The sequence below is a fragment of the Mastigoproctus giganteus genome, chromosome 5, assembly GCF_048544385.1.
Source record: "Mastigoproctus giganteus isolate SK-2022 chromosome 5, ASM4854438v1, whole genome shotgun sequence".
NCBI lineage: Eukaryota > Metazoa > Arthropoda > Arachnida > Uropygi > Thelyphonidae > Mastigoproctus > Mastigoproctus giganteus.
Window position 1 is genome coordinate 182,942,127 of NC_143579.1, and position 12,200 is coordinate 182,954,326.

At 37.1% G+C, this 12,200-nt stretch overlaps 1 protein-coding gene across 1 annotated transcript in view; it reads left to right on the forward strand.

Annotated features, from left to right (window-relative positions):
• Positions 1–12,200, forward strand: part of Nup107 (nuclear pore complex protein Nup107) — a 446,410-nt gene that overhangs the window by 382,381 nt on the left and 51,829 nt on the right. Inside the window, exon 22 of the mRNA XM_090373566.1 lies at positions 10,951–11,022. Coding sequence (XP_090229692.1) covers positions 10,951–11,022 — 72 coding nt within the window. The remainder of the gene's footprint in view (positions 1–10,950; positions 11,023–12,200) is intronic.

Below are 12,200 nucleotides of genomic sequence, written 5' to 3' on the forward strand. Positions count from 1 at the left end.
GGCCTAGCCCTAGTTGCTTGCTGTGGAACAGCTATCTTTCCTGCTGCTAAAATTAATTCTTTATTTTGTTTTATAATTGTTCTTACAGTTAAACTTGCAAGTCCTAAATTATGGCACACATCCGCTTGTCTTTGACCGGAATCGATTTGCTTCAAAATGTCTAATTTAATTTTCAAATTCAGTCTTTTTCTTACATTTATAGTCTTCATACTGCACCCAGATGTTGTTGCTTTTTCATTCTTATCGACCATTATTAACTCTTCGAAAATGTAACTGCGTTGGTTGCATTAATTACGATACAATGTTTGAGTAAACTGTTCGTTATGCACGATATCTAATACTGTACTGAGTGATGGACTAGACTTCGAATAAATGCAATGCAAATATTACAAGCAATATACTTGATCATTTTTTAAAATGTTGATCTCGTAACTACGTAACAAGTGACTGTACTGCAATTAAATTAGCGTGCGAGAAAATTTCACTAAGTGTGGGAAAATTTCTCAAGTTGGCGTGGGAAACATTTTAATGCTGTTTTGCTATTCATTTTCAAGCTATCGACTCCATCAAATGAAACGATTTCATTAAATATGCCAAAAATGCAACCTGTAAATGAGCGTTATAGTGATCTGTGACAGTATTATAGTCAGATATGGGTTGTGATATATGAACAGCGTTATAGCGAATCAGCGTAAAGCGAACTGCATTATAACGGGGGCCTGCTGTAATTCAATATATTTATTAGTTTTTTTGTAAGTAAAAATTTACCTTTTTAGATTAATTGTATAGAAAGAATATAAAAAATAACAAATATTTCAACGACAAATATCTTTCTCAATTTGAAGATCATGTTTTCTGTTACAGAAACAAAAAAACGATCAGCAAATAAAAACGACTTAATTTTAATTTATTATATTGCATTTAATTAGCAATTTTTCAGGTTGAATTTTGGTGTTTAATTAGGGCATTTGAACAATAATTATAAATAGGTACAGCGTTCAAATGCTAAAGATAAAAACTTGAAATAAGAATACTTTCAGAATATGAAAATTTAGAGTGATATATTTTGGCAGCTGCATAACATTTGTTATAAATATCATTAGCATAACTAAAACTGTAATTATACAGGTATTTGTTATTAGCTGTACTTACACAAATTTCTTTGACAAGTACATTAGGCATGACCATGGGCGATGGCAGGATATTTTGAAAGGGGTAACAGGAAAAATATCCCCAAAAAACATATTCCATTTTCTTCTTATTATTATAATTCTTAAACATTTGACTTTAATTTGTATGATTTTTTTGCAAATTTTAATGTGATTTTGATATCTTTAAACTGTGATTATTGTCAGCGATTTTTGTGAACTGATTGTATACTGTTAGTGTATATATATATACTAACACACACACCGATGAGCCAAAACATTATGACCATCTACCTAATATGATGTTGGTCCTCCACATGCAGCCAAAACAGCTTGTACATCTTTCATCAAAACATCTTTCTCAATTTGAAGATCATGTTTTCTGTTACAGAAACAAAAAAACGATCAGCAAATAAAAACGACTTAATTTTACTTTATTGTATTGCATTTAATTAGCAGTTGTAGGATGCTACAAGATTTCTAAATGTGTCTTGTGGTATCTGGTACCAACGTGTAACCAGCAGATCCTTTAACTCCTGTAAGGTCCGTGGTTGAGACGCTGCAGATCGGAGTTGCTGTTCCAACACAAACCACATTTGCTCAATGGAGTTGGTGTCTGGGGAATTTGGAGGCCAGGGCAATACCTGGAGGTCTTCCTCATGTTCTGCGAATCAGTCTTGAACAATCTGGGCAGTGTGGCATGGCATATTATCCTGCTGAAATACGGCATCGCCAGAGTGGAAGACCTTTGCCATGAAAAGGTGTACTTGGTCAGCAATGATGTTTGGGTAGGTGGTAGACGTCAGAGTGCCTGGCACTTGGATGACTGGACCCAGGGTATCCCGGCAGAACATTGCCCAAAGCGTGCCACCTCTACCACCAGCTTGTTTTCGTCCAACGGTGCATCCAGGTGCCATCACTTCCCCAGGTAAATGATGCACGGGCACCTCCGTAGCCAGGTGGGAAGGAGCAGCAGGCGTAGCACATGCTTCTTGATAAGACCGGGGTTCGAGCCCGTCACCACCAAATACGGAGGATGTGGAAAGGTCAGGGAATGACCACCGCATATTCCCAGAGCAATATGGCCTTAGTTGCTAATGCTCCTAAAAACCAAATAACAAACAAACAAATGATGTACGCGTACCCGGCTGTCCTCATGGTGCAACAGGAAACGTGATTTTCCAATCACTCAAGGTCCAGTTTCAATGCTCGCGTGCCCATTGTAGGCGCTGTTGCTGGTGAACCATGGTTAGCATGGGCACTTGGAGCGGCCTGTGGCTACGCAGCCCTATTTTCAGCAGGGTTCGATGTACTACGTGTTGTGACATATTACTCCTGTCACCAGCATTCCAATTGCCAGTGAGTTGTGCCACAGTTGCCCTTCTGTTGACACGTGCCATCCAGGAGAACCTTCGCTCATCTCGACTGTTGGATAACCACAGCTCACCGGCAGTTCGTGGGTTCCCCCTCCTTGGACTACTTTTGGTAAGTACTAACCACAGCTGACCATGAGCATCCCACCAGCCATGCCATTTTGGATATGCTCTGACCCAGTCGCCTAGCCATTACAATTTCCCTTTGTCAAACTCACTTAAGTCCACTGCCTTTCCCATCTGAAGAACAAGAGTAGCACTGATTAATGGAGCTCAGTATCAGGTGTTTTTTATACTGTGTCCTGACCTCCACGTGCACCGCAGTTCGGCACCTCCGTAGCCAGGTGTGCAGGAACAGCAGTGAGTGTGTAGTACACGCTTCTTGATTAGACCGGGGTTCGAGCCCGTGCCCACCAAATACGGAGGATGCAGAAAGGTCGGGGAATGACCACCGCATATCCCCCGAGCAATATGGCCTTAGTTGCTAATGCTCCTAAAAACCAAATAACAAACAAACAAACAAGCACCACAGTTCACCTGCAGTTGCTTCGATTAGCACAGTGACTCGCTGGTCATAATGTTTTGGCTCATTAGTATATATATAAGTGTGAGTTGTTTATTCATTAATGTGACATAAAAATATTAACCTTATCATATGCTGTTTGCATAACTGCAATGTACATGTTTCATGTGTTCAAATAAAATTTTAATGTTTTCCGTGGCCATTTTGATTACATGAAAAACAATTTATTGCAAAAGCAGTTTCTGAGATATAGACTCTTTGTTTTGTTTTTTTAAATACAATTGGTATGTTGGAATTTTTGCCATCAGGAATCTGGCTGTGGGGATTTCAGGCGGCACCAGTTTTTATATATATTCTTACTGAAATGCCAGGACCCCACCTTATGGGTACAACCATTACACTCCCAGTCCTTTGCCTTTTTTTTCCATAGAAAATATGAAAAAGATAATTCTCCATATTTTCTCTAATACCACAGTCTAATGTTATGTTTAATTGTTTATTCGACGACATTAATCAGTTATGTTAAATTTACTTTACATAATATCGGTCTTCATTTATATGTTCTTATTTTATATCTTAACCTGTTTGTTCAAAATTTCAACACAAAGGGATGAACCACTCAGATCCATTGTATGAATGTTGTAACTGTTGATATTCTGTACAGATTACTGACAAACTGAATAAATAATTTCCATCCACATTCACACACAAAATTTCATACAATTACACTTTGTACTAATATATAACTGATGAACTCCCTGATGTGGCCTATCACACACCTGTAATAACATTAGCATTGCCTATAATAGCATTAGCATTAGTAGAGGCATATGATGTAAGAAAGCAAGCTTATATAACATCAGTCAAAAAAAAAAAAATTCACCCATTTACTCACACCAAAAGTTTGTCCAGTTTTTCCTTGAATTTATTTAAGTTATCAACTCGCACAATGCCTGATAGATGTTTGTTCCAGCAGTCAACCACCCACTTGGCTAAACTTTCCGCACATCTAATCCACAACTGTCTTTCATCAGTTTCAATTTATGCCATCCCAGGTGCGTAATATGAGTGAGAGAGAGAATCACATGAGCATTGCGCTTGCTCAAACCATTTAAGGCGTTATCATCTCAATCAGATCACCTTGCAGGTGGCTAGTCTCCGGCTGCTGTAATTTGCAGAACAAGCCTTTCTTGGTAAGAGCAACCCCTTGTTCCTCTCACCAATCTCATTGCCCTTTTCTGTACTTGTTCCAGCAACTCTACATCCTTCCTGAAATGAGGCTTACAGATGTTTATGCATCACTCAAGGTGTGGCCTGACCTTTGCATTATACAAATAGATAATCACATCCTTATCCCTGCTAGCAAAATTCCTGTATATCATTAACAAAACCTCATTAGCTGTCCTGGCAGCCTGTCTTCACTGCTCAGAAAACTTCATATCTGATTGCACATTACCCCCAAGTCTTTTTCATTCTCCATTAACCAGAGTGCAGTACAGCACAATTGGTAAATTACTCTGGGGTTACTGCACCATATGCAATACTTTGCATTTGTCAAATTTAAACTTCAGTTGTCACCTCTCAGCTCATCTGCCCAACTTTTCTAGATCCTGTTGCAGTAGCATATTGTCCTGGCAGCCTGTCTTCACTGCTCAGAAAACTTCATATCTGATTGCACATTACCCCCAAGTCTTTTTCATTCTCCATTAACCAGAGTGCAGTACAGCACAATTGGTAATTACTCTGGGGTTACTGCACCATATGCAATACTTTGCATTTGTCAAATTTAAACTTCAGTTGTCACCTCTCAGCTCATCTGCCCAACTTTTCTAGATCCTGTTGCAGTAGCATACTGTCATCCCTATCATTAACAACCCTGCCAGTCTTTGCATCGTTGCAAAGGCTGGCTGCAAACTTAGATGTTCTTTGTGGCACATCACAATATTCAATCAAATTGGTCAGACAAGACTTCCCTTAACAAACCCATACTGAACTATAACTGCAGTCTTGTCTAGATGATCCTATAGTGCTTCTTTAACCAGTGACTCCATTGTTTTCCCCAAAAAGTAGTTAAACTGATAGGTCTGCAAGTACTCGTGTTAGCCTTAGATCCTCCTTTGTGACTTGGTGATACATTTGCACATCTCCAGTCCGTGGGGACCCCCGAATCCAAAGGTGCTCTTCCTTTGTAACTTGGTTACGGACCAGCTTATATCTGTCATAGGCTTCGTTTCACATGTTAATTTATATGTATCCCATGTATTTTTCTTCTCTGCCACATGTCTAATTAGTTCATCTGACATCCATTTAGGCCTAAACCTTGAACAGTATTTCTTAGTTGGTATGAAAAGCTTAGTAGCTTCCAAGATTAATTCTTTGAATGCTTCCCATTTTGAATTTGCTGTTGGTAACATCATTAGTTAGTCCCACCATATACGAGTTAAATACTGTCTCAGACCACCATAGTCACCTTTACAAAAGCAAAACCCCTTCCCTTTACCCCTGATTGTAGTTACCTCTTTGAGTATTACTCCCTCTGGTTGCCTCTCGAACATCTTACTGTAGAAAACGGTCAACCAATAAATCCACAAAAGTCTTGCTAGTGTGCAAGTGACCAATCCGCAAATTCCAGTCAATCTCTGGGAAATTAAAATCCCCCATTATAAGACAACAAAGGAATGGAACAAAGGGTTGCTCTTACGAAGAAAGGCTTAAGTTTTGCAAGACTGTGCCTAGTCTCCAGACATTACAGTGTCTGGAGACTAGGCACCGGCGAGGTGATCTGATAGAGGTGTATAAAGCCTTGAATGGTTTGAGCATGCTCAATACCAATGGGATTCTTGCTCAGAATAATCAACTGAGAGGGCATAAATTCAAATTGAGGAAAGACAGATGTAGGGTAGATGTGCGGAAATTTGCCTTTACCCAGCGGCTAGTTGGTTGGTGGAACAGACTTCCATCCCTTGTTGTGGAAGTTGATAGCCTAAATAAATTTAAGGCTCAGCTGGACAGGTATTTCAAACGAACAGAGGGGTGAAATTGGGAGTGGGGTTTTTTTTTTTTTTTTTTGGCTGATGCTGCATAAGCTTGCTTTCTTGCATCATATGCCTCTCTACTAATACTAATGCTAACACTCTAATTTACTGGCCTACTTCTCTGCACAATTGTTCATTATACTCATCAGATTCATTAGGCCTATAACACACACCTACTCATTTTTCCTTTCCCAGTGCTTATGTCACACCAAACAGACTCAACATTGCATTGTCCACCAACATCAATTGGATGCACTTCCTTAGATTTTGTTTCTTAACTAATAGCATAACCCCTCCTCCCTTCCTGTCCTGTCTATCCTTCCTGTACACGTTGTACTTCCCAAATTCCATTTCTGCATTCCTTATATCTGCATGACATCACATCTCTGATATCCCAACAATATCTGTCTTTGATGTTTGCCCAACGCCAAATTCATAAAATTTATTTACCATTAAAAAATTAACATTAAAGCTGAATTTGGGAAACAATTGTCTGATTTGTTCAGCTAATGGAATATTAAGATTGGCTTGGAAATTTCTTGCTGGTAATCTTTGGGATTCACCATTCCATTAAAATTACCTGTGGTATCCATTACACATGATTAGACTTTCACCAAAATGCTGTTTAAAGCCACGTAAAATGTCATAAAACTAACGCAATACTCACCTGTTATAACACTTCTCCTTATAGTGCTTTTAGCACACTTTTTCCAGTCCCGATGATCAATCATGCATTTTTTAACATCTGTTGTACTCCTATTTAAAACAATTTCCAATTTTTTTAGGTTCCAAAGAGGGATAAATTCAGATATATCCTTCCTTATTGCCTCTAGAGTTTTGGGGAACCGATTAGCATTAATAGTGGAAAATGATACCAGAAAGCCAGCTTATACAGCATCTGCCAAAATTAGGGGGGGGACCATTTCACCTATCCATCCCCCCTCTATAGCTTCTCTAGTTCCTTGAATTTATTCAAACTATCCACTTCCACAAGAACGAATGGAAGCTCATTCCAGCAATCAACCGCCCATTAGCTGAAAGCAAACTTCATACATCTATTCTGCATCCATCCATCCACCAATCTCATTGCCTTTATCTGTGACTGTTCTAGCAGCTGCGCATCCTTCCTAAAATGACACCTCCAGGCCTGTATGCCATATTCATTGCCTTATACAATGGAATAATCACTCCCATTATCCCTGATGGCAAAATTCCTGTATATCATTGACTCCATGACCCCATGAGCTGGCCTGGCAGCTTGTTTTCACTGCTCAGTTACTGCCAGGTGTTTTTCATTTTCCATTATGGTGAGTGTAGTACCACACATCTTGATACTCTGGAATTACCTACCAATCTTCAGTACCTTTCATTTTCCAGTGTTAAACTTTAATTATTATTTCTTGGCCCATCTGCCTAATTTTTCCAGATCTTGTTGCAGTGGCATACCTTCATTACTGTCATTTCCCACCCTGCCCACCTTTGTATCATCTGCAAACTTAATCATTAAGCCAGACAGAACACAAGTGTGATGCCAAATATTATGCAATTTTTAAAGCAATAGCATTTAATCAGATATGGTGTTGGTACTTATCAATCAACACCATCTGATCAACAGGTTAATGGAGCCAAGGAAGTGACTAAATTTGCTCGAAAAATAAATATGAAAATAATGATGGAGCATAAATAAGTTGAAATTGTTAATGCTACCAGTATTGTGAAATGTGCTTCAAGGATTTTTTTTTTTTTTTTAATTATGAGGCCCAACAGATTGAATAAAACAGTTTTTTATTATAGGTTTTGTTGAGCAGATGCAAGTAACAGAATTGAAGTAATCAGTTTCTTGCATATGTATTGAAACAAAGAAGTGCCCAAAATTTACACGTAGAGATTATAAATCTCTGTGTGTAAGTTTGGGGCACTTCTTATTGTAAGTTACATACTTCTTGTTGTAACCTACACACAGATTATAAAATTTTCAGTGACTGTCTGCATGACCATATAAATGCAAGAAAGCTAGGCAAGATACACTTAAAAAATATAAACATAAATTCTAGGTGTATTTCTTTTTTCTAGTTTAGTTTATCCTAACATATTCTACCACTTTAATGGAAAAGAAAAATATATTTTCTTTCTCTGTAAATAGCATAGGTCAATCAAAAAAATCAGTATTTTTGTAAATAGCACACCTCTCATATAATGTGCTCAATAACTTCACAATAAATATCCTCGGTCTTGCTCTACTTCATACAGCACTTTCCTTCTCTCAATACAACTGGTTTTTGAAATAATGCAATACAAATTGTTATATATGGGTGCTTCCATAGCCAGGTGGGAAGGAGCAGCAGTGCATAGCACACACTTCTTGATTAGACCGGGGTTCAAGCCCGTCACCACCAAATACCGAGGATGCGGAAAGGTCAAGGGAATGACCACCGCATATTCCCGGAGCAATATGGCTTTAGTTGCTAATGCTCCTAAAAACCAAATAACAATAACAAGTACTTCTGTAATTCATTACAGGCTCAGGGAAGTGCTGATTATTTGAAATAATTTAAGTCTTTATGGGGGAAAGGCTTAAGTATTCAAATAACCAGTACTTCTGTGTCTTTTTTTTTGTTTGTTTGTTTGGTTTTTTTTTATGAAAACCCCAAACACGAGAAGTATTAAAACCTATAGTACTTAGTACCGTGCATGGTTTAGAGGGTGAGAAGATGAAAGAAGATACTTGTTGACATTACACTTGAACTTCTGTAAATGCAATTTTCCGGAAATACATGTGAATGTAGGTTGTCCTGAAAATGGAAGTTGAAGGAATAAAAGAGTAAGAAGAAAGGTTGGTTCTGTGAGTTTCAAGTTGGACAGTAAAAGGATGTTGACTGGTTGTGGCACATGTTTGCACTGCTTTGGAAGAGAGAGCGGGAATAATAAAAGCCAATTTGGAAGAACATTGCCCATGGAAGTATCTATAGAAAAGGCATGCAGCAGAAACAGTATGGCTATGAGACAGCGATTGGAGAGACTGTTAGAGATGAGTCATTAATTAACCTAACTGCCCTCTTCTGAATGGAATCTAGAAGCCTGAAAGAGGTTTTGGGAGCACCACCCAAGAGATGGGAACTATATTCCATGGTAGGGCAGATTTGCAATTTGTACAGAGTGAACAGCTGTTAGGAAGAAAAGTAACGCCAAGAGCGAAAGAGAAAACCAAGTTTTTTAGATGCGGAGGAAGCAATATTTGTAATGTGCTTGTGCCAAGAGAGATTAGAAGTCAGGGTAATCCCCAAAAGAGATATCATTTTGCCTAGAAATTGGAGTGTCACCAAAGATAAGCATTGGAGCAGAAGAATCCTTTTTGCGAGATATAAGACAAGACTGAGTTTTAGAAGGATTGAAATCAAGTAAGTTGTCTTTGCCTCACTGCAGAATTACGTGGAGATTGATTGGCATTTAAGGAATTGGTAGGGGATATTCGAGAAGTTGAAACTGATTGAGCAGGGCAAGGTTTCTCAAAATGGAAAGTGGAATGCAATGTGTTATCATCAGCAAAACTATGGATAGGATTTCCAGTCAATGGAAGAAGGTCATTAATATACAAGAGGAAAAGAGTGGGGGAAAGAACTGAACCTTGGGGGACACCAGCATTAGTGGATGCTAAGAAGATATTACAAGTGAATAAATTATGGTATCATGGCAGCCTGCTAACAAGTGACAGAGGAGGTAATCAGGAAATTAGAACTATTAGAAAGCAGTCAAGAAGAAGATCTTTACAAGAGAATGAATATTGAAACAAGGAAAAGGTTAATTTGCTAAAACATTAACACAGGAGTGCAGTAGCACCACTTGTTTGAGTTGGTCTTGATCTGAGCCCACATGGCTACTAAACATGGTTCGTGTTTATATTCGTATTAAATTGATTACTGACCTATATTGTCATTCAGTGTAAACAGCTTTTTTTTTTTTTTGTAGTGTGCTTTATTATGAGACTGAAACATGAGCACTAAAGGAGGAGGAGGGGAGGTATCAGAATTGAAGCTCCTGAGAAAGTGTGAAGGAACACGGTTAAACAGACAAAGTTAGAAATGGGGAAGTACTGAGGGTAGAAGAAAATTGAAGTCTGAGAAAAGTTGTAAGGAAAATAAAATCAAATTGATTTAAGACACTGGGGGGGGGGGGAAGTTTGCTAATGGATGTCACTGAAGGGGAAATGATGAGCAAGAGGCTGTAAGGAAAATCTAAAATGTTGGATTGTTTGATAGAGCAGCACATGAAATACTTTATACTGCCTTTAGCCAACCCAAAAATATTATTGTGTATGCAAAAAAAAATTATTACATTTCTAGGTTAAATATTACTGAATTTCTTCTTCCATTGTTAAGTTTTTCCAGCTATGAAATCAGTCTGCATATTTAATGTAGGTATTTAATAATGCCTATGTAAGTAACTCCTTTTTCCCATTTAAGAAAAAATATAATTGTAGCAACTTCTGAGATTGTTGAATCTCCCCAAAGTAGCCTACTCAACACACTCAATTGATCAGCCCTCTGATAGAAGCATAATGAGTATCATGGACTGAAATAGAGGGCTAGAGGTAGGCAGAAATGAAAATACGATTCAGTTCCGACTCCCATGGATCAGCTATGTGGCAGAGGACTTATGATGATCAGTTTGTTAATATAATTTTGCATCTATGATTAGTTAATTAACCCTTTAGTAAAAGTCTTGATTTATTATAAGAAAAGTCCCCCCCCCCCCAGTTTTTTAAAAATATAGATTTCGCTGTAATTTGTTTTTATCATATGTATTTTATATTGTATTTTTTATTTTTACTTTGTATTTTAACTAAACAATTAATAAACCAATTATTTTAATAGTATATGAATAAAGAACTGTCACCTGATGATGCAAATGCTGTTAGGGAATACTTGTGTTTCCAAGGATTTTTAGTAAGTATATCATTTTATTTATTATTACCTTTTATATATTTGTTAAATCATTTAAAAAAAAATTAATTATATGACATTTTATAGAATGACAATTGGCTCTTGTTTTTGGATTACAGTTGGTGTTTCATATTAGTGAGTTACTCTACATCAGGGGTAGCCAACTTAATTTGTGATGCGATCTACTTTTTGTCTTCAAAATGTGTCTCGATCCACCATCTCAAGAATTTCATTGCACATGGTTAAAAAAGTTAATCAACACGTATTGAAAAATGTTTATAAATTTAAAATTAAATACAATTCAGAATTCTTATTTTAAATTCATGTGTATTTAAATTTTTAATTTATGTGAAGTTTGTGTCTCGACGTTATGTGCCAAGCTTTCAAAATCGGGGAAATGCTAATACTAAGGCCAACCATAAAGAATCTTCTGTATGAAAGTCTGTAAGAATAGAGTGATTCTTTGTCTTTGTTTGTTTCAAATACAAAAAGGCCGATTCACATATGTGGAACCAAAATTTTAAAACTTCACTTCATTTGGCTACTTTTCTCAGCAAAAATATTTCCAAGCATCATTTTCTGATGATCTGGCTTTTAGGAAGGTATCGTTTCACAATGTATTAATTTCATTTTCAAGTAATATTTTCCCCTGCAGTTTGTTTCGTATCTAAGTCGATATTAAATGGATAAGAAATATATTGAACAATGTCTTCAGCTGTCTTAAAATCTGGTTTCAAAATCATCCACAAATTTCTCAATTTCAGAAACATATTTCTCTCTATTAAATTCAGTAACAGGTTTTTTTTTTTTTTGCGAATGATCTTGCATATTTGCAAAATGATAAAATTTTTTTTCTTTGAGATCCTTAACCATTGCCAAAAATTAATATTTATATACAGAAATACTACTAATCGTGTCACCCACATTTTTGTTTTTTTCTTGTAATTCTAAATTCAGATCACTTAATTTACTGGTAAAATCTGCCAAAAAAAAGCCAAATCCCACAACCACTCTGTATCTTGTAGCTGTTGATAATCATCTCCCCTTTGATCAACAGATTTCATTTAGCAAATTTCGAAATTTTTGTAGAAACTTACTCCGACTCAGCCACCTTACATCTATGTGTAATATCAGATGTAGTTCATGGCACCTTCGTAGCCAGGTGGGTAGGAGCAGCAGTG